General features: G+C 39.4%; 1 protein-coding gene across 5 annotated transcripts in view; it reads left to right on the top strand.

The window, feature by feature from the left end:
- The window catches only part of CEP104 (centrosomal protein 104), a 45,339-nt gene that overhangs the window by 16,276 nt on the left and 7,071 nt on the right, over window positions 1-21,992 (top strand). For all 5 annotated transcript variants that reach the window (XM_048825447.2, XM_048825451.2, XM_075121060.1 and 2 more), the window contains exons 5-21: window positions 1,986-2,048; window positions 2,679-2,755; window positions 4,817-4,985; window positions 5,220-5,378; window positions 6,187-6,417; window positions 7,724-7,927; window positions 8,574-8,741; window positions 10,544-10,717; window positions 14,471-14,647; window positions 15,071-15,277; window positions 15,875-15,991; window positions 16,782-16,818; window positions 17,416-17,497; window positions 18,172-18,280; window positions 20,400-20,538; window positions 21,025-21,092; window positions 21,772-21,862. In XM_048825447.2, the coding sequence (XP_048681404.1) occupies window positions 1,986-2,048; window positions 2,679-2,755; window positions 4,817-4,985; window positions 5,220-5,378; window positions 6,187-6,417; window positions 7,724-7,927; window positions 8,574-8,741; window positions 10,544-10,717; window positions 14,471-14,647; window positions 15,071-15,277; window positions 15,875-15,991; window positions 16,782-16,818; window positions 17,416-17,497; window positions 18,172-18,280; window positions 20,400-20,538; window positions 21,025-21,092; window positions 21,772-21,862 (2,272 nt within the window). The remainder of the gene's footprint in view (window positions 1-1,985; window positions 2,049-2,678; window positions 2,756-4,816; window positions 4,986-5,219; window positions 5,379-6,186; window positions 6,418-7,723; window positions 7,928-8,573; window positions 8,742-10,543; window positions 10,718-14,470; window positions 14,648-15,070; window positions 15,278-15,874; window positions 15,992-16,781; window positions 16,819-17,415; window positions 17,498-18,171; window positions 18,281-20,399; window positions 20,539-21,024; window positions 21,093-21,771; window positions 21,863-21,992) is intronic.

Raw genomic sequence — 21,992 nt, 5'->3', positions numbered from 1 at the left:
TGTGGTTTTTGGGAGGGGGGTGAGGGGGTGAGAGAACCTGGATTTGTGCAGGAAATGGCCCAACTTGATTATCATGCACATTGTGTAAAGAGTTGTCACTTTGGATGGGCTATCACCAGCAGGAGAGTGAATTTGTATGGGGGAATGGAGGGTGAGAAAACCTGGATTTGTACTGGAAATGGCCCAACCTGATGATCACTTTAGATAAGCTATTACCAGCAGGACAGTGGGCTGGGAGGAGGTATTGTTTCATATTCTCTGTGTGTATATAAAGTCTGCTGCAGTTTCCACGGTATGCATCCGATGAAGTGAGCTGTAGCTCACGAAAGCTCATGCTCAAATAAATTGGTTAGTCTCTAAGGTGCCACAAGTACTCCTTTTCTTTTTGCGAATACAGACTAACACGGCTGTTACTCTGAAACACTCTCCTGAGGATAACACAGAGAGATAAAGAACGGATGTTGGTTAAATGTCAGCAAACATACACTGCAATGCTTTGTTCTACAATGATTCCCGAGTACGTGCTACTGGCCTGGTGTGGCAAAGTGTCCTACCATGGTGGACGGAATAAGGCTGTCCTCTCCAGAAACCTTTTGCAAAGGCTTTGGGAGTACATCCAGGAGAGCCGCAAACGCCAGGGCAAATTAATCATTAAACATGCTTGCTTTAAACCATGTATACTATTTTAAAAGGTACACTCACCAGAGGTCTCTTCTCCACCTGGTGGGTCTGAGAGGCAGGTTTGGGTGGGTTCGTGGGGTACTGGCTCCAGGTCCAGGGTGAGAAATAGTTCCTGGCTGTCGGGAAAACCAGTTTCTCCACTTGCTTGCTATGAGCTATCTACAGCTTCATCATCATCATCTTCCTCATCCCCAAAACCTGATTCTGTGTTGCCTCCATCTCCATTGAAGGAGTCAAACAACACGTCTGGGATAGTGGTGGCTGAACCCCCTAAAATGGCATGCAGCTCATCATAGAAGCGGCATGTTTGGGGCTCTGACCCGGAGCGGCCATTTGCCTCTCTGGTTTTCTGGTAGGCTTGCCTCAGCTCCCTAAGTTTCATGTGGCACTGCTTCAGGTCCCTGTTATGGCCTCTGTCCTTCATGCCCTGGGAGATTTTGACAAATGTTTTGGCATTTCGAAAACCGGAACGGAGTTCTGATAGCACAGATTCCTCTCCCCATACAGCGATCAGATCCCTTACCTCCCGTTCAGTCCATGCTGGAGCTCTTTTGTGATTCTGGGACTCCATCATGGTCACCTCTGCTGATGAGCTCTGCACTCACCTGCAGCTTGCCACGCTGGCCAAACAGGAAATTGAAATTCAAAAGTTCGCGGGCCTTTTCCTGTCTACCTGGCCAGTGCACATCTGAGTTGAGAGTGCATCTGAGTTGAGAGTGCTGTCCAGAGCAGTCACAATGGAGCACTCTGGGATAGGTCCGGGAGGCCAATACCGTCTACTTGCATCCACAGTACCCCAAATTTGACCCAGCAAGGCCAATTTCAGTGCTAATCCCCTTGTCGGGTGGAGTAAGGAAATCGATTTTAAGAGCCCTTTAAGTCGAAAAAAGGGCTTCATCATGTGGACGGGTGCCAGGTTAAATCGATATAACGCTGCTAAATTCAACCTCAACTCCTAGTGTCGACCAGGGCTTATGGCCCTAAAAGGGGAGTAGCAGACCACTACACCATGTTTCTAGCCAAGTTACCTTTAGCTAATTTAATAACAAATTGTTGAACATATGCATCTTACTCTTACAATGAGCTCTTGCCTATATATATTTGGGTGCATAGGGCCCATAGACTCTATGAATTTAAGTAATTCACTACTAGATAATTTTCAGAAAGTGATAAAAAATATTTTAGAGGTGCCAGCACAAGCTGTGTAATGGCTCAGTGCATGTTATATAATGATGTTGTTCAAGTCTTCATAAAATACAAGTAAAGTAATAGTGGTCTTGTATTTCTTTTTAATTCTACCTTAGGTTGCTCTGGTAGCAATAAATATAATTGGGGAACCTGCAGACTACAGCAATGACAGCAATAACGTAAGTATATAAAGTAAATTATGGAAGAAAGTTTCCATCTCAAACATAGACTGTCCGTTGAATGTTGCTACACATACTTAATAATGATGTGCTTCACCTGTAGGGTGCCTTTTGATTTTTGTTGTTGTTACATTAGTGTTGTTTAAACAGAGCTGTCATGCACTTATTTTCTGTTTTTTGGTTGGTTGGTCTTTTTAATGTAATTTTGAAAAGAAATTCCCTTGGAAGGAGTAAACCAAAATAGCATAACGGAACTGAGTATGTTTGGAACAAATGCTGCTGTTCTCTTATAGTACAGTAAATATAAATGATAGCGTTTTTTATTTTAAAACGTACTGTGTAATTTGCATATAATAGTTTTGCCATGTTTGCTTTTTACTGTTGTGCTAAACAAAACTAGTATTTTGTCAGAGATGTAGTAAAAACTCTAACATTGTGAGACCTTGTTATATATGTGAGTTTGTTTGAAGATACTGTTAATTCAACTTAGTTATTTAAGTCTAAAAATAGAGGCATATAGAAAAAGGCATGACATGATGTCTCACATTTAATTTTAATTGTTTGACTCTATAGTTTCTATCCTGTTCACAAAAAAATTGGTGACATTTCATTAACCTTTTTCTTTCAAAGCCTTCAAGAGAGAAGCTGATTGACCATTACCTTGGGAATAATCTAGATGACCTAACCTTAGATGGAACATACCTTCGGTAAGATTTCTCTGCTGAGATTTGGATCAGAGGAGTTAATAAAACTAGTGACCCGATGAGCTATACTTATAAACAATTTTAGGTGCCAGAACTTTGTCATTTCCAAGCTGTGAATTGTGCTGATTATTGTTGAACTTCAGCACTTAATTATGTCTTACATGCTTAGTGAATGAACAGAGTGCAGTCACATTCTGTTGGGTCTTTTCTTCATCAGCTACCCTTGTGTCTTATATCTCAGAAACGTTGTTCCTTAAATGCAAAATTTGAACCCAAGCGGTTGTTACAGAATTGATAGCACTAGCTATTCTTGGCGTCTTGTTAACCAGCCCAACTTTAACTACTATTCATCCTATTTTCCTGTTTAACATTTACAGTGTGGTTGCCATCACAACATGTATGCTGGCTGTCAGGGATTCAGCCAATGTGGCGGCACTGCAAATTTGGCCAGTGGTAGTTCTTCTATCAGGTGACAGATGAGGAGAGTAGTTTGGCTAACAGACTAGCCTATACTCTCCAGAAGCTAGCTAGATCTCTGAGTCTTACTGAGTTACTCTCCTACCGATAATATTGTCGTAGCAAACAGCCATGTCAGAGAGCACTAACTGTTTCTCAGTTAGGCTTTTTAGGCTGCATAATTACATGGCCCACATATTTCAAACCTCTACAAAAGCCATACAAATTGTGCCTACAGAAGCCCTCTTTTGGGCATGCAGATCAAGTAACTGACTCAGTTTGTATGCTAGTAAATGTGCAGTTACTTGATTTACACACATGTTGGTTTTTGCATGTGTTGGCGGTGTATGAACAATCTGTCCATTGCATAGGATTTTGATACTTTGGCCTACAATACTTCCTGCTTGTTCTGATCAAATTGATCCAATCTTAGCATTATTTGTTCAGAATAATCAGCAGATTATGAATTACCTGTATGACAACTAGAGGTCATATCATTGCATGCCTAGTACACAAAAACACTCTATCAGAATAACACAATATTTTAGTTTTCAGGAATCTTATATTTCTGGATCTTTTTTCTTTGTTCATTTTAAAAATGTTAGCATCTCACTTAAAAGAAGAGACTGTTACTCTCAGTCATAAATTCATATATTTTTAAGGTCAGAAGGAACCATTGTGATCGTCTAGGATTCTAGTCTGAACTGTATAACGCAGACCTTACAGAAATTACTGGGTGAAATACTATCAAACCCCTATTTTGTGGTTGGGTTAGAGAATATATGTTTAGAAAGACATCCAATTGTCATTTAAAGACTTAAATGATGGAGAATCTAACATGTTCCTTGATAAGATGTTCTAGTGGTTAATTTCCCTTGTAAGTAGAAGGCATTTTCTTTTGAATAAAAGACAATTTTCTGTGGACACTGACAAACTGTTTACTTACTAACATCACTGCAGTCATACCAACATCGACTAGTGCTAGAGGCGGCATTTTCCAGTTTATCTGATTTGAAGGAAGAAGCACCTCAAATTGGATCTGGGCTGGGAGAACGAGGTTTTGGTGAATGATGGAAATAACAGGAGTATAATAATTAGCTATTACCTAGTACTTTAAACCTTCAGAGCCGTTATAAACATTACAACAGACATCTGCTCTTCTTCCTTAGAAAATCTCAATGACCAGAGTTTTGAGGAGCTCTTTCATTTACATAGAAGTGTGATAATTTAATCATATAGATGTCACTGAAAACAACAGATCACATCAAAGTCTCGTTAGTGGTAGGTCTAGAACATTGAGTTAGGGGATAACATATCCAGTAAACTTCAATGTAGAGTAAAATGGAAAATATACATTTGCTTAAATGTTATTGAACCCAACAGAAGAAATAACTCTTACAAGAGCTAAACTTGTATTTCAAAGTAAAACAGGAAAAATGTGACTTTGATGAGCCATTTAAAATAAGTGAGATCCACAGTATATTGAAGAATGAGAAAAAAATAATTGTCATCTTAATATATATTAATCTTCTCACAGCAAAAAGAGAAGGAATATATGTAGCTGGTGCTTCAGATTAACCTCAAAAAAATATATATATATTTCTCCAGAAAACCTGACTCTATTTCACCACTGGATGATTTGGCTTTTGATATGTACCAGGATCCGGAAGTTGCTCAGATAATTCGTAAACTGGATGAGAAAAAGCATGAAGCTGTCCGTCATGAACGTTATGACTATGCCAAGAAACTCAAACAAGCTATTGCTGATTTGCAAAAGGTACTGTTTAATAACCGTCATGTCACAAATCCATGATTTTTTCATTTGTCCATAAGATGGTCCTCAATCTTTGCAGTAAAATGCATTTTTGGTGGCTGCAGGTCACCCCTCTGATGTGTTTAAAAATAACAAATGAAGAGTCAGACAATTGAGTTTTACAGGCTGGAATTCTATATACATTTAAAAGAATGTGATTTCCAGCAACCTTAATGACATGAAAGCACCATTTTTCAGGTTGGGGAACGACTCGGGCGGTATGAGGTAGAAAAGCGCTGTGCTGTAGAGAAGGAAGATTATGATCTTGCTAAACAGAAGAAACAGCAGATGGAAGAGTACCGCCTGAAGGTGTATCAGCAACTGGAGCTGCACAACCTTCTGGATCCAGAGCTGATGGTAGGGATCACTAGTCATAATATAAAAATAAACACATGGTGGCTTGACTCATAGGGCTTTATCAAGTGGTATTATATGTATCTGAGAAGCTAAAATAAACTCAAGGGATAGGACTCATTAGGTAATTGTCATAGAGTATTTTTGTTAAATCTTTATTTTTTTTACTTGGATTGTTAGTTGCTCACATAGCATCAGACGTTGGCTTTCTCTGCTGTTGATCTGTACTCATCTAGTTTTTCCAGCCATATACACTTAGTGGTTTATAAATAATAATGAAAAGGCACTAACAATCACAGTTACACTAGAAATACTCACATGTTTTGTCTAATTTAAAGGCCATCCAGCATAGAGTCACAGATTTTCAAGGATAAAAGATACCATTAGATCACTTAGTCTGACCTAAATGTAATCAAGACACGTGGCTTTCTCATATTACTAAGCACCTCTTGTTGTTGCTAACGTACATGCATAAAGGGCTTCTGGTGGCTTGACTGCAAACCACAGGAGTTCAAAATGAGGACATACCACAATCCCAAGGGGTATTTATAGCTTGGAAAGCTATTGGGAAACCATTATTTGCCAATTAGGTGAGGCTCCTTATAATCTGTAGTCTTCTCCCTTGTGTTGCTTTGCTGTTATGCCAGACACCTGCATTTAGAGCCACGATTTCCACTAATTTTTATAAGTGACGTTGTGTTGGTTCGAAAGCAGCTGATGTAGTAGTGGTGACTGAGCTTCACTTTCAGCATTTTAGTTTGAAGCCATGTCTGGAAATCTGATTGTACAAAATTGCCCTTTCTTGTCTCAGATCCGAAGACCTCCTGAATTTCCCCTTGAGCCTATGGTTTATTCAGTTAGCCCTCGGCAAAAGAAACCCATGCAGTCACCCCAGCATGAAAAAACAGAAGCACAGAAGACTGAGCCTTTGCCACAAGAAAAGCCACCTGAGACAACTTCTCCTGAGCCCATTGTCCCTGACCACTCCGTTTCTCATGTAGCCCAGCCACCAGCCTCTGTAGAGAGTTTTCCAAAGATAAATGTAAGTGATCTTGTTTATCTGAGTCTTCTCTGATTTGAGGCCTCCCACATTTGCAAGAGATCATCATATAATCATGTCCAGCCAAAAGTCACCTTTCTTGGCCATTTCTATAGGAATCTACCAAAGAAAATGATTTTCTTATTACATTGAGCTTCCTATAGGAATCTGATCATCTTTTGGTTATGCTGATGTCTCATATGGCATCAGAGGTTGGCTTTCTCTGCTGTTAATCTGTGTTCATCTAGTAATAATGATGCTTGTGTGAGACCCTTGAAAGCCTTTACAAACATTCATGAAGATGAGTTAAGTAAGATTAGACCCAATTTACGAATAGGGAAACTGACATAAAGAGAGGTTAAGTGACTTGTCCAAGGTCACACTGCTGACTCACTTTAGAGCTGGGCTACAACTCAGCCTGTTCCTCTAATGATCTGATAACACTCCTCTTTTAGAAATGATCATGTGTGATTCTAGGCTCAGGGCCAAAACAGCAGCAAAGAATATGCTAGAATGAGACTGAAGAACACAGTAATGGCTTGATGTCACGTGCATCATGAGGGAAAGTAATCCAGGCAGTAATTGTAATAAAATTCTTGGAACCAGAAACACTAAGACTGTCTACACTGCAGTTAAAAACCCTAGTCTGGCCCATGCCAGCTGACTCGGGCTCACAGGGCTGGAGCTGCGGGGCTGTTTCATTGCAGTATAGATATCCAGGCTCAGGCTGGAGCCCAGGCTCTAGGATCCTGTGAGGTGGAATGGCCTGGTGCTCAGACTACAGCCGGAGCTGGAACATCTGCACTGCAGTTAAACAACCTCTTAGCCTGAGCCCAAGTCAGATGCACCCTCCAGCTCTAGATGTCTAATTGCAGTGCAGACATAACCAGTAAGGCCAGCCCAATTTCCTCTGAAGCCAATGGAGACTCCCATTGACTTCATTAGGAGTTGGATTGGACTCTAAGAGCAGCAGCAATCTCTTTACAGCACACTGGAGTAAAATAATGTAACTGTTTACATTGTCTTCATATCTGGAGAGTGGCTATAAATGGAATTCCATAATATTTTTATCTTATCTGCTTAATGTCATATAAAATATATCCTTAGTACTGACTTCCATTCTGAAAGCACTGTTGCCATGGTAACAGGATGATAAAAAATGAAAACTTCCAAACCTGCATTTAAAATGCAGGAGATACAACTCTGGAGAAAAGTCTGGATGGACTGTGTTGAAATGAATCAAAGTAGTGATGGAACAACATCAGATCTGAATCACAATTAGAATTACTTTCCTTGTCTTCTCCATTAGGTTGAATTTTTGCCTTACGATGAGAGACCTCTTCCAGCTATTCGTAAGCAGCATGAGGATGGATTTGCCTACCTTGAGCCAGAGATGAATGAAGAAGATATCAGTGATACTCCAAGAAGTGGCATCACTGGGGAGCCAGAACCATTAACTGAGAAAGCGCTGAGGGAGGCCAGCCCTGCCACTGAAGTTTTCGGAGAGGCCTTGGTAAAGACCAGAAAAATAAACCATTTCACATTTATAATCCAGATCTTGAGTCATTTTAGAATTCACTTTGTGAACAAAAGCATGATGAGATAATAGCTTCATATATGTAATGATTAAATAGAACTGCAAATCTAAAGTTTGGTATTACTGTCACTAGTCTTCAGCATTTACATGACTACCTAACTTTCGGTTGTTAATGAGCTGATTACATATTATCAGAGGAATCTATTATATCTAGATAAGTTTGTGTAGATTTAGCTCATCCATTTTCAGGAGTGAGATAAGAAGAGGTTTACAGATTATCTGCTCTAGAATTTGTCCTCTGATGAAAGTTTCACTGTTAGTGTCACAGCGAATGGTGCTTTGTTGGTAGATAGGTAGTTGCCAAAATCTGGGTTAGTTTGTTGAGGTTAAGGTATTAATCCCATTTCCTTTGGTATAAAGTCTCATTTTTCCTTTAAGCAATTTTATGGGAGAGATTTTCAAGAATACAAAAGAAGTAAGATGCCTTAGTCCCATTGAAAGTAAATGGGATTTGGGTGCCTAATTCCCATTTTGCCTTTGCAAATCTCTTCCTGTGTCACACTAAATTATGCATTGAGTTGCCAGTATTAGCCATTTTAACAGTAATCTTACTCTGTATCAGGTTGCAGGAGCATATTCCAAGACTTGGTCGTATCGAGAAGATGCATTGCTTGCTATATATAAAAAGCTGATGGAAATCTCTGCCAGCACATCTAAGGATGATTTAAAGAATATGCTTAGAGCTGCTGTCTTTCTTATAAGAAGAGCCATAAAAGACATAGTGTCTTCAGTGAGTAATACTGTTTCATAATAAAAATATCCTCATTGAAGCTCCAGTCCTGCACAGCCTTGTGCAAGGCTATACTCACATGGAACAAGTTGCAGGATCAGGGCCCAGTAAGTGAAGGCTTTTAGTTGAGAAAATAATTGTAATTTAATAATATTAAATATCTGAATAGCCTACACTCTAAAAGGGAATGCTGTTATATTAACTTTGGCTTTGAATTATAGTTGCAATTTTACAAAAATGTGAGTTCATGCAGGTTTTTAATTGCTGCCGAATTTAGGGAACTGCATAATATACAGAGGTAAATAGTTTATAAAATGTGAGCATCTTGGGTTGTCTGTGTATTGCATGCCATGAAGAATAGTGACTGTGCTCAATAAATAAGTTTTTTGTGAAACTTTTATACAGCACTTAAATGCTATAGTAGAAAGAGAAACGTAGGTTATTTAGCAAATAATATATTTTATGGGTAAGGCTCCGTGTTCTGTGACTTTCCGTGACCTCTGTGACTTCTGCAGCAGCCAGTGCACTTGGCCCAGGGGCTGCCTGAGCAGCTCAGGGTACACCAGCCTCTGCTGGGGCAGTCTCAGGCCCTCCCACCCCTAGCAGCAGGAGTATGGGCGTGGGGGGGCTCAGGGCCGGGGGTTGAGGTGTGGGACAGTGCTTACCTGGTCGGGGGGAAGCTCCCCGGAAGGGCGACAAAAACTCCCCTCCCTCAGCTCCTAGCTCCACGTGCTGCTTCTGCCCGCAGGTACCGCCCCTGCAGCTCCCATTGGCCATGGTTCCCAGCCAATGGGAGCTGCAGAACCAGGGCTTGGGACAGAGCGGAGGCAGCAAGTGGAACTAGGAGCTGGGATCACCGCTTCCTAGGAGCCAGGTAGGAAGCCTGCCCCAGTCCCACCAACCCCCTCTCCCCGAGCCCCCGCGGCGCCCCCAGGGCCACCCTCCCAAGCTGACCCCTTCCTAAATTTTAGTCAGGGGTATATAATAGAAGTCATGGACAGGTCACAGGCTGTGAATTTTTGTTTACTGCCTGTGACCTATCCATGTCTTTTACTTAGTATACCTGTGACTAAAATGTAGCCTTATTTATGGATAATGTACCCTGTAATTATCCGCTGTGCTCCACAAAACATGAATGAAAGCTGAGAATCCTAAAATTCATCTTAAATTTAACAATTTAATTTTGTAAAATACCCAAAGAACAAGTAACAGTTAAATTTGCATAGCAGAAGTATGTAGTTAAATCAACTTGGTTCTTGCAACAAATAGTTTGTGCAGACTTTTTCAGAATGAATAAAGAAAGCTAGACTATCTGCCTTTACTTGAATATCTGCCTTAACTTAAGTCATTTAATCTAGGGTTGGACAAAATCAAGGCAATATTTTCCACATTTGTGTAAGTCAAAGTTGAGTAATGGGCTTGAAGAAGTAACTATGGATACAGTATGTATTAAAATTGGGCTATACTACTTTATAAAGTTGATACAGGGAACAGAAGAGATTGCAGAGGGGTAACTTTTAGTCTCCAGCTAGGCCTTAGGAGATGGGGAAAGTTCAGTTTTTTCAAGAGCTTGCTGGACTTTATAGAAAATCAGTAGAATATATTGTTTGGCCCTTCACTTAAGGATTTAACTCATATTTTCTAGAGGAAAAAAACTGAGGTCGCTTCCATTACCGTGTTTTCCATATTGGTAATTCTAGACTTTTGCTGTTTCTGTTAATTCTAGAAAACAGACTGAGTTATATTACATGGAAATAGGAAATTTTAAAATATTTTTTGTTTTAATAATCTTTTTAACTCAGGTTTTCCAAGCTTCCCTGAAACTTTTGAAAATGATCATCACTCAGTATATACCAAAGCATAAACTAGGTAAACTGGAAACAGCTCATTGTGTGGAAAGAACGCTTCCAAATCTGCTTTCTAGAACAGGAGACTCCTCAACCCGTCTTCGTATTGTGGCTGCCAACTTTATTCAGGTAGGAATGTCATCTGGAAATGCATATTAGATTGACTTTTAATACAACATTTAGCTGTTTTACCCACACATATGACAGACTGAGAATGCCACCAAGACACGGACTGCATGACATCTGTCCAAAATCAAATGTAAAAAGATATATTGGTGCTACAGTAATCAGTTTACTGCTGCTGGATTAACCTAAATAAGCTCCATATCATGGTTGTACGTTTTGACGCTAAGTGTTAATTACCCTTTTTGGTTTGAATGTGCTATTTCTGGTAAATACTTCATTACACATTCCACTATCATATTTTCATGCGGATTGTTAAGAGCCACCAAGGACTTCCAGACTCCTCGGCTGGCTGCCTCCTGGGCTGCTGAGCTCCCAAGCAGGCAGCCATGGAAGCCAGCTTGCCCTCGGGTCTGGAAGCCCTCCATCCCCAGCCCTAAGAAGGTCCACCCCAAAAGTTGCAAAACTTGGAAGCTCCAACAACTGCTGACTGAAATGGACATTCTTGTCCATTTCACTGCTGTAGCAGTGGCTAAACTGCCAAGAAAGTCAATTTTAGTTTTGCCCTCTGGAAAGCGAGTTTCTTTTTTGGAAATGTAATGTGTTGGTGTATGATAAGCAAAATATTTTTCAGGATTTCCAGTTCATAAGAAATTTCAAAATATTGTGCTGAACTGGAATTAAACCATATTTCAAAATGTTGAAATATCTCGTAAACTGGAACTCCTGAGATTCATCTTGTACTGCTTGTGAATGCAGGAGACAGAACTCTCACAGGATTTGGACCTAGACTGTGGACTTCACTCACAGAAGAGATAATGACCATGAACCTCACAGTAGTTGGAACTAACTCCATTTGTTTGACTTAGCTTCCTCACAATTACTTTTTCAGCAGCTTGCTCAAATCTACTGGTTGTGAAGTAATCTGCTAGTTTTCAGTCTACTCCTGCAAGAGCAGAATGGACACAAAGTTTAGTTTGCCATTTTTTTTTTATTATTATTAATTTGAAGGGTACTGCAGTGATAAGAGCTATGAAAGTACCTAGATAGTCCTTGTCTCCTATTTGTAATATGGTATAATTTTTGATTAAAAGAAAATATATTTACACTCAAACTAATTGTAAAATTATAAATAAACTTACCTGTTCTGTGACTGAATTTTAGGTCATTTTATAGAGTCATTTTAACCTAATTGCATAAAAATTAAGGGAAATTTTCAATTAGAAGTAAACAAATGATGTAAATATCAGATTTAGCAAAAGTAAAAAAGGATGCCAATTTAAAAATTGACAATCCATTCCTTGTGTGGTGGCAGTGAGCATTTGTGAACAGCTGTTGAAGAAGTACAGACTCTGTTTTCCAGTAAAACTTCAAAGTAGGAACAGTAATTCTCAGTGTGTGTGTGTATATGTGTTAATATAATCCCAGGAGGATACTAGGTGAGTCACTGGCTCTGGGTTATTTTATCATTGCATTCATCAAGACTGGGAGAAAAGGTTTTTCTTTCACTACAGACTTGACTCAGATTTTAACAGGGATAGTGTGAGAACTGCTCTGGTTTGTCACTCTAAAGCCAAAGGTGGCGCTTTTTTTTTTTTTTAATACCTCTTGGCTCGTGTACACTAGATTTGTAATTGTATACTTGAAAGGAAATGAGGAAGCCATTACTGTTGTAGTTTTGTAGCCAGGACATAGAGTACTTGGCTTGGAAAAGGAGGAAGATATACTTAGTATATTATTGCTAGCAGAAAATAAAGCTTAATAGAACCTAAACAGTAAAACTTAAGAAATATTTAGAGTGACAGTGTAATATTCCTGTAGGATTTTTGTATGACATTTCCAAACAGGAGGTATAAAAGATGGTCAAGCAGCCCTTTTCCTATATACACTCGGTACCTTTTCCAGTAGGTTTGCCTCTTACTTGAAAAGTGAATGCAGATCATTCATGTGTCCTTTAAGAAATATGAACTAAGATTAAATGAAACATTGCTCCATAATCACTTAAAATCAAACCAATTTATGAAAGAAGCTGTTTCTCTACTGCCACTGCTACCACCACTTACTCCTTTGGCACAGGGCTCCCACACAGACCATGCAAATGAAAGCTTCATAAATTACCCTGTGCAATGCAGATCAGTGTTGTTCCTTCATGTGCATCCACTACATATTCTTTTGATCCTGGTGCAAGCTGCTTCACATGTCTCACTTTTCTCCTATAAGCTGTTACTCTCTCTTTCCTAGCCACTGGCAACCAATATTCAGTCAGTTGTGATGGCAAGACCAATAGTGGCTTATGGTCTGAGCTATGTTGCAGTAAACCTGTTACAACAGACTCTTCTTTCTGTACAACCTACCTGAACTAATGTCTGGCTCCTTCTCAATTTTTCCCCTTTTTGTCAGGTTTGCTTACAAGAGGACAGAGTGCAGTGATTTCAAAGGAATACTACCAGGCTTCATAGCCTCATGATCTGGTGCCTGTTACTTCCATACTTCTATTGTCACAACTGACTTGGGTGTTTCTTTTAATCTCCTTGTTGTTGGTAGCTCCTTAGACAAGTCAGGAAACCTTAGCTTAAATATACTTTTCTCCTTTTTCCTGTGACCTTATCAAATTTAAAGCACAACTATTAAACTAAATGTTATGACTTTTTTTGATGTTGAAGACAATAATGATGCTTGGCACCACACGGAAAGTAAAAATAAACCAGTGAACCAAATTACAAACATTACTTGAAATGTTAAAAAATTCAAACCAAAATCTTATCTTTGCGATGTGGCATTGAAGAAATGAAATGGGCACAAAAGTTAGTGTAATTTGAACACAAGTGAGACTCCAACTGCATTGACCATGTTTTAGGATTTAGAACTTATGTAGGAATGGAGAACTGTCCTAGAAATGTGCATTTCTTTACCCTTCATAAAAGCACAGAAGATATGAAAATGCTAGTCTTCACTGTTCATTAGTGGAAGGAACAATAATTGATTCATGCATATTAATATTTATTCACAGGGAAAAATAACTGGATTTATTTGTTAAATGTACTCTGTGTGTCAGATTCTGATCTGTTATGCTATATACTAGATCAGGCGCTGGTGGATTTAATCCAGGTTTCTTATTGAAAACAGAATCTAGCCTAATAAAACTAAAATGTTAAGTGAAAGTTACTGTATTTTTTTCTACGAACATGTTAAAATTATCAGTTTTGCACACACAGCTAGAATAGGTACTGTCTAGCATTGAAAGGACCAAACAGCAAGCATCTTATGACAATAGAATTCAGCTGTGAGGCTGTTTCCTTAGTAGATCAATAAAATGTGAGGTGGTAGATTTCCTCTGCTAAAGCACTTTCCTGAGATCAGTCTTGAGGCATTATCATTAGACTTCCTCTAGGAAATTTTCTCTCTCCTTCAGTTATCTAAAAACAAAAAAAAAAACTTAGTGTCCAATTCTGCAGGTCTTGTTCAGATGAGAGATCCCAGTGAAAACATATTTCCCAGCAGATGCAATGTGTGCATGTTCTCGGTCAATAAAGTTGTTGCCAATAGCAAGACTGACACTTTTTTCTTCTCTTTATGCTGTGTACAGCCGACTGTGTTGAAATAGTGAATAACCATCTTCCTCTCCTGAAAGGTTTATCTCATTGTAACTAACACAGGACATTCTTGGTCATGAGGTCCTGAATAACATTGGCTTTGCAAACCATTTCATCCTGTGTTTCAGCATTTTCCTGTGCGGGTTAACTCTGTATTTCCCTATAGGAAATGGCACTGTGTAATGAAGTTAAACCTCTTCAAATCATTCCGGTTCATCTGGTCCAGCCACTGAAACCAAATTCCCCTACTCATCTGGCAATGAGTCAGGTGGACTTGGTGGAACGCCTGTTGAAAGACCTGGGAACAGAAAACTCTGGGTTTACCATTGACAACGTCATGAGGGTAAGCGTCTGAAACTACAGTATTTTAAGTCTCTTTTTCTTGAATGAATGTTTATTTATTTGTGTTAGAGTGCCTGGTGCATACACCAGTCAGTGAGGCCTAGTGAGCTTCTCTAGGTGGCATTAGTCAACCTTGTGAAGATCCATAATGCAAAAGAAAATCTATAAAGGATACGTGGTTGGAGAAACATGTCTGTCTGTCTAACTAGGCAATATCAATGCTCCCACTGCAGTGGGCAGTCGCTCCTGATTAAGGGACAGATCCTTTGGTCTGACTGAGGTATGCTCAGCACACAGTGGAAATCGGGGCTGGCGAAGGTGGTTTAAAGCTATCTTTGTTTTTCCCCCAAATGTGGTGAGAATAGTCCGGCCCAGTTTAACTCCAGAAGAAAGTAAGAATAACCTTTTTCACCAATATTTTCAGTTTGCGACAGGGGCGTTGGAGCACAGAGTATATGAGGTACGCGATACAGCATTACGGATTATCTTCGACATGTACAGGCAGCACCAGGCCATTATACTGGATTATCTTCCTCCAGATGATGCCAACACACGCAAGAATGTTCTCTATAAAACACTCTTTGATGGATTTACTAAAATAGATGGTAGACTTACTGAGGCTGAGCTTAGGGTAAGTAATAAGACTGTGGAAAGTGTGCAGCTATGTTAAGATATTGTATTTTCAGCAGTGTCTTGGTGGAACCATGTATTGAATTTGTAGCTGCACTGATCGTAAAAAAAATGGTTATAACACTTACGGCAGAATTTCATAATTGTAAATATCACGGTCGTATAGTAAAAAAACAGACTTGCACTCACTTTACTATATAAACCCATTTATAATCACTGTTATGATAGGGATCAAGCATAGAAAAAAGCACAGGTTATATTTCTGAAACAGTAACAATATTTTCACATCAGTAAGGTAAAAATCTAGGGTCAGTGGCAGTATGGTCATTCTTTGACTGTGGGACGAATGGAAGATGTGTTAATTTATTCATTATCTGTCAGTGGGGTATTTACATGAGAGACAGGTCTAAATCATAATGCATTTCTTTAAAATTAGCATAGAAGATCCTTTTTTGTTTATATTGTAATGGACCAGTTGTTAGTTTTGCACACAGTAAGAAAACAACATTATGTTCTAGATTAAATGGTGTTTTTGCATCCTTCCCTGAGTGAAAGAGTATTACAAAACCACTGTAACTGAAAGAGTATTTCTTAACAGGCACAGAAAAAAGCAGCCACAGAAGAAGCAGAAAAACAGAAGAAAGAGGAGATTAAGGTCCTGCAAGGGCAGCTAGCAGCACTGAAGGAGATCCAGGCAGAAGTTCAGGCTGGAAAGGTCAATATCATTTTTTAGCAGATGTTCTGGGTTGAAATTATCTTGTAATGGTGGTATAATTACAGGTACTGGTCCTATTATTTTTTCCTGATGGATACTGGAAACAGATTAAGCTGCTGTGTTCTGTGAGATGAAGGCTGCTTTGTGATAACTCTGGTACTATATTAAACCACAAGAAGTTTAACTGAAATACATGAAGGGACTAGTCTTTACTCATGGCATAAAGAGAAGTCAAAATTAAAATTCTGTGCTTTGTTTTTGGTACAGTGGTACAAAAATTGCATCCATGTAGAATTGTTGAATCCATCGTGTGGTGTTTGGAGGCTGCTTCTACAAGCTTTAAAATGTCCAAGTACTTGTTAGAGCAGTGCAAGGGTACTATACATAATAACTCATGTAGGTCACTTTAGAATGATGCTATACTATATAATTGTCATCAATTGGATTTGAACATACGTGACTTTAAAAGGTTAGTAACTGCACCCTGATATGGTAGAGGGACTGTTGCCCACCCTGCTGCAATATATGTGTCTGTACCAAGTCAGGGAAAGGGATATATCTACTGGAGGAACACTGTTGTGTCCCAGCACTCAGGAGACATCCTCTTTGGGAAGGCTGTCTGTCTGCACCACAACCTGTGTTGCCTTGACCGTGCTTCTTGTTTGTTCACTGACTGGACTTTCTCTGGATTTATCTGTTCTTCTTTCTTGAAATACCAAGAAATTGTTCTTTCCTGGGTGGTGCCTTAGTCTCCAAGGGAATTACTGACATCTATTTCTTTGTTTGGCAGGAGAAAGAAAATGATTATCAAAAACTAAAGACTCAAGGTAAAGCTTAAAACTATTCAACGAAACACAAAAACCAAATTAGCCTTGAAATGTTTTGGATGGGGAAGTAGTTAGGATACATAACCAATAGGTGACTGACTATGATATAATGCACGCTGACTCATCTGAGTTCAGAAACACACAGATCCTAGAGCTTTGGATTGGCTGACTCAATCTGACAGAGAGGATCATTCAGTCTTCAGGGGATAACTGACCATTTAGTGTGCTAACATTGGTTGCCATCAGCTAGGTGGGTGGTTTCTTACACCAACTCAGATTGGCTTGGATTGAAGCCAGTTTGCATTTCTCCTCACATTGAGGTGAAATCATCTGCTGCTTTATTTTCAAAATGTTCACCAGCATTTTAAGTGATGACTGTGTGTGCAAACAATCCATTGCTGTTGTTTTGTATATGGCAGCGCACTCAAAAGGCAAGCAATTGTCCTGCTGTATCCAGGAAGCATTTCCTCTTGTGCTTTTTGACGTTTAGGAATGTACTATTCCAAATAGTCAGTTGCCATTAAGACCTCGAGAAACAATATTTATCCAAAAAGAACTAAGAACCATCTATTGAGTTTAATAGATTCCTTATTACAGATGAGCAGGGAAAGAAAGTCACCCTACCTGCGGCAACAGAGATTCCAGATGATCATTCCTCGGTTGCAAATTATTTAGATAAGTAAGTAAAATCAGCAGCGTCTAACCACTTTAAAAGAGTAATTGCTAAAGAGCAGTTAGTAATCATCCAAATGCAAATATCTATACTGACATTTGTGGACAGTTCATTAAATAAGATTTAAATTGTTAAGTGTTAATAGGTGGCATTTTGAATATTTTAATTTCTTCCTCCTTATTCTTTATCTTCCAAAATAAATATACTTAATATTGGACAAATCAGGATTACATATCCTTCACCGCTTGTACAGTGTGAGGTTTGTACATGTGTTTGAGAAGTTGTGTCCATGGATTAGAAAACTGTCACAATATAACAGCATATCACTGCTACAGAAACAGAGGCAAAACTAAGACTAAGATTGTCACACTGAAGAGCTTGATGAAGATCTAGAATGCTTTCTGAGATCAGGTAAACTGTCTAAGTGAGCCCTCCCCAGTATGTATTTGTAATAATGTCTCTCTCTTTGAGTGAACGTTTTTAGTTATAGCTACACTACAACTTTACAGAAGTCTCTGCCTGAGCCCAATCAGAGGCAGGTATTATGTAGGGAAGATGTTTTATACAAAAAAAAAAAAACTGTCTATGTCACAGAATGATTTTATACTGGAAGGAGGTTCCCTTCCCTTGTTTCTTTCAGTAATCTATAGTGTTTGTTATTCTTCCTCTGTCTTCTCCAGCCTATGCATTTTTTGCGGTGAAAGGGATGAATCCTTCACAGAGGAAGGTTTGGATCTCCATTACTGGAAACATTGCCCTATGTTGACAAGATGTGAGCACTGCAAACAGGTCAGGCATTGGACTCAAAAGCCTGTATCAATATTCAACCTAACTTACACGTTCCAGAACTAACACAAGTAGTGAATTATTCTGTTGTCAATTGATAAGCTGCAAAAGGTGAAAACTGCTGTTTAACAAGAAGTTCAGTTTGTAGCAAAATCATTGTCATGGAAAATAACACGAGGAAAAGAGCAGTATAAGGAACCAAATTAACAACCAAAGTAAATCTGCTCAACATACTTGTCTATTTAAAATGTCACAGAACCATTAGAATGAGGAAACGGGAAAGGAAGGGGATCTCTCTTCTGGGTTAGGACAAATACCTTTTAAATAGTGTTGTTTGGAAGGAAAGGCTGTGTCACATCTATAGGGGAATCACTGCTATGCAGTATAAGCTGCGGATGCATGTGTGAAAATCAGAGCTCTTGCTGTGTGTGAAATTCTAAATCATTTCAGACCAGATGTCATATTGGGGGAGGAGAAGTTAGTGATACTCTTTCAGACTCCACCCACAAAATCAGCTCTGCCCACAGGAGACATGTAGTCATAGCTGATTGCGCAGATGTTCAAATATGATCACGCATGCTCTCTGGGTTCGGCTTTTCCACCACTTGGGTCCTAATACACTGCTGACTCTGCTGGGCTCCTTGAGCTTGGCTTCTCCTTAATGGGATTCTGCTGGGCTCAACTCTTTCTTGATTGAGGGAGGAATGTAGCAGTGTCTCCCAAACCCATTTGCTGCAGTTGCCAAGGGGAGCTGTCATTCACGGTAGATGGTGCATGTGCAGATTTTCATAATGTAACCCTCCCTCTCCTTTTTTACACAGTCTGACAATCAGTTGTATTGTTAACATTTTAGGCATCTCAGTAAGCTCCCATTGAGATGAATCGGGCAGCTAATAACACTCAGTGCCGTTGGTTCAGGTTCTGCAAACGTGGGCAGGCATCACTTTATCAGTTACACTCCATACATGTTTTTGAGCTGTGTTGATAATTATCGCATCTAGAGACTAGATTTTGTCTTTTAAAAAGTGTTGAGATTCTGGAGAACAAGGCAGCATGCCATATGACTACTAACCAGCTCAGTGTGGGCCCTGTTTCAGATATGTATTTATTTGTGGGGACACTTTAACATTCCAGTGTTACCTGTCGAGTAGCTTGCTCCAATTTGTCATAAACTGAAAGTGCAAAACAAATGTAACTTACACCTCAGGTGGGCAGAAGAGGGATGTAGTCAGAGAAGCAATTAAAACAAGGACTAAAAAGCGAGAGGCCTGGGACAGCTTATTTCAATTCCTTTTCCTGTTCCTTCTCCCACCTCTGCCTTTCTGTTCTTTAGTGTGTAAGCACCATTATTTTGTACACCCACTGACTTTTAGATTAGTCCAAATGTACTTCAGTATTTACATCTGCTTTGTGACCAACTTCTACCTGAAGTTCAGCTTACAACACCACTTGTGGACCCCAAGACTTCCATGGGAGTTGCATCCATTTATTTCATGATGAACTTGGCCTAGGAGCCCTTACTGAGGTGTTTAATGTGAAACTTTCATTGATTTACTCAACCACTGGCAGTCAAGATGGCTTTGAAGCATCTATCTAGATGCTGCTTGATATGTTGTACAAAGATTATCCCAGGAAGAAGCATGTGTTCCTGTTTTGTCCCATGCCTGCCTGTACGTACATGCAGTGTTAGCAACTTCTGTGTTCATACACAGTACAATACATGGAATCATTTCTAACTGTATTTCAAGGTAAGAATAGAGTTAAACACAGGAACAAGTTTTAAGTTACCTTTCCTTGTTTTATTTTTAAGCTTATAACGATACATTTTTGCTTTAAATTTGCAGGTTACAGGTGTATGAAACACAAGCAGAATGTTACCAGACTTAGGCATTTTGAAATTTTACCCTGAGTCCTATTTTCAAAGGTGAATTAGGAGCCCAAGTCTCATTAATTTTCAATGACATTTAAGCTTGTAGGTGCCTAAGTCACTTTTAAAAATGAGACTTGAGCTCTAAAGTCACTTAAGATCTTTTGAAAATATTATTCTTAATTTCATAGCCCAATACAAGTCTATTCCTGTATTTCTTGTATTCTCAGCCACCTGTCTGTGTTCCTGTTGCAGGTGGTGGAGATAGCAAGCCTGACAGAGCACTTGCTGACTGAGTGTGATAAAAAAGATGGCTTTGGGAAATGTCAGCGCTGTAGTGAGGCCATTCTAAAAGAGGAACTGCCCAAACATGTGAAGGGCAAGACTTGCAATCGTGAGTAGTTTCAAATGGAATAAGTGAAGCCGGGGGGAGTTGCTCAATACCTCAAAAGCTCAATACCTTTGGAAAATCAAGCCTCTTCAACTTAGGTGCTGGTGTTGGAATCCTAACTTGAGGCTAAGGATTGAATATTTTTGGCCTAAATGTTTTTGCCTTTCAGTGCTCCCTGCACTTACCTCCAATTAATGCATGTGCAAGTGTCTTGTGAGCAAGAACAGAAAACCCCTGAAGATTGCTCCACGGTTTAGAGCACCCTCATTACTGTAGAACAAGCTGAAGGCACTTCTGTGTTTGCTTTTCTCCCTTTCCTTTTCATTTTTTCTCTTGATCATCGGTTTCTTGACTAGGCAGGGGAAGGTAGAATAGTAGCCAGTTCCATCCCGTGCTCACAGAAACTGGCGGAGATCAAGCTGCTCCTCTTGCATTGGGCAAAACACGTGGCAGTAGCGTAACTTTTTTCCCTCTTTCTAATCATTTCAGCTGCAAAACCAGAAAAGGTGGCAAACCGCTGTCCATTGTGCCATGAAAACTTCGCCCCAGGAGAGGAGGTAAGAGAAAATGAGTGTAATGTCAAATTGGTCTTGGTAGTCTTGTCACTAAGACTTCAATAGTTTGTTCTTTAACACGGAAATTACCTACACTGCCTGAACATAACCATATCAAAAAGTGCCGGGATTCTCTGCCTGTGGCTTCAGAACAAGGTTAATAAATGCAAACTGGTAGCAAACTACTTTCAAAGGCTGTGCAAAACAGGAATTTAATGGCCACCTTACTTCTTCTGAGATCAGCCTTGAAGCAGGAAATGGTGCCTCCAATTCTCCCCCCACCTTAATTTGCTTTGCTAAGTGATTTGATGGAGTTACATTTAGGCTTGTTCAGGTTACAGCAGGAATTGATTATCTATGTTTGGCTTTCATTCAGAGGTCTCTTCTCAATCTGATCAAGACCGTAGTTAATAGGCAAAAGAATGAGACAATGTGTCATCTTAAACCCAAGGTGACTGTGAGATGTTCCAGATTTTGTCCTCAGTGCGGGCCAAAACTATTGAAATCTGCTTGCTTTTCTCAGTAAAATGACACCTAGCATTTCATTTTTCCTTTGATGCTGTAAAAAGTGTGTGCGCATTCACATGGCTGTGCACATGTGTAGATACAGAAATAGCGTTCGTATGAAAGACCTGCTATTTCTCTGCTTTTGTAACACCACTTGTTTCTTAATTGATCATAGGCCTGGAAATCTCACCTAATGGGCAAAGATGGCTGTCAAATGAATCTGCGGAGGGTGCCTACACTAAATAAAACTCTGCTGATGCAGCCTGGTATGGATTTCCTTGTGATTACTATGCTTTTCACTTGGTTTACTTATTTAAGCAGAAGGCTCTATTCTAGAAAGCAAGTTGATCCTTAGTCAAGAACAGTTCAATGCATTATTCAAGTATTTGAATATGC

This window comes from Caretta caretta, chromosome 18, assembly GCF_965140235.1.
Source record: "Caretta caretta isolate rCarCar2 chromosome 18, rCarCar1.hap1, whole genome shotgun sequence".
In the NCBI taxonomy this organism is placed as follows: Eukaryota; Metazoa; Chordata; order Testudines; family Cheloniidae; genus Caretta; species Caretta caretta.
Note: the sequence above shows the minus strand (reverse complement) of the source record. Positions and strands in the feature narration are given on the sequence as shown.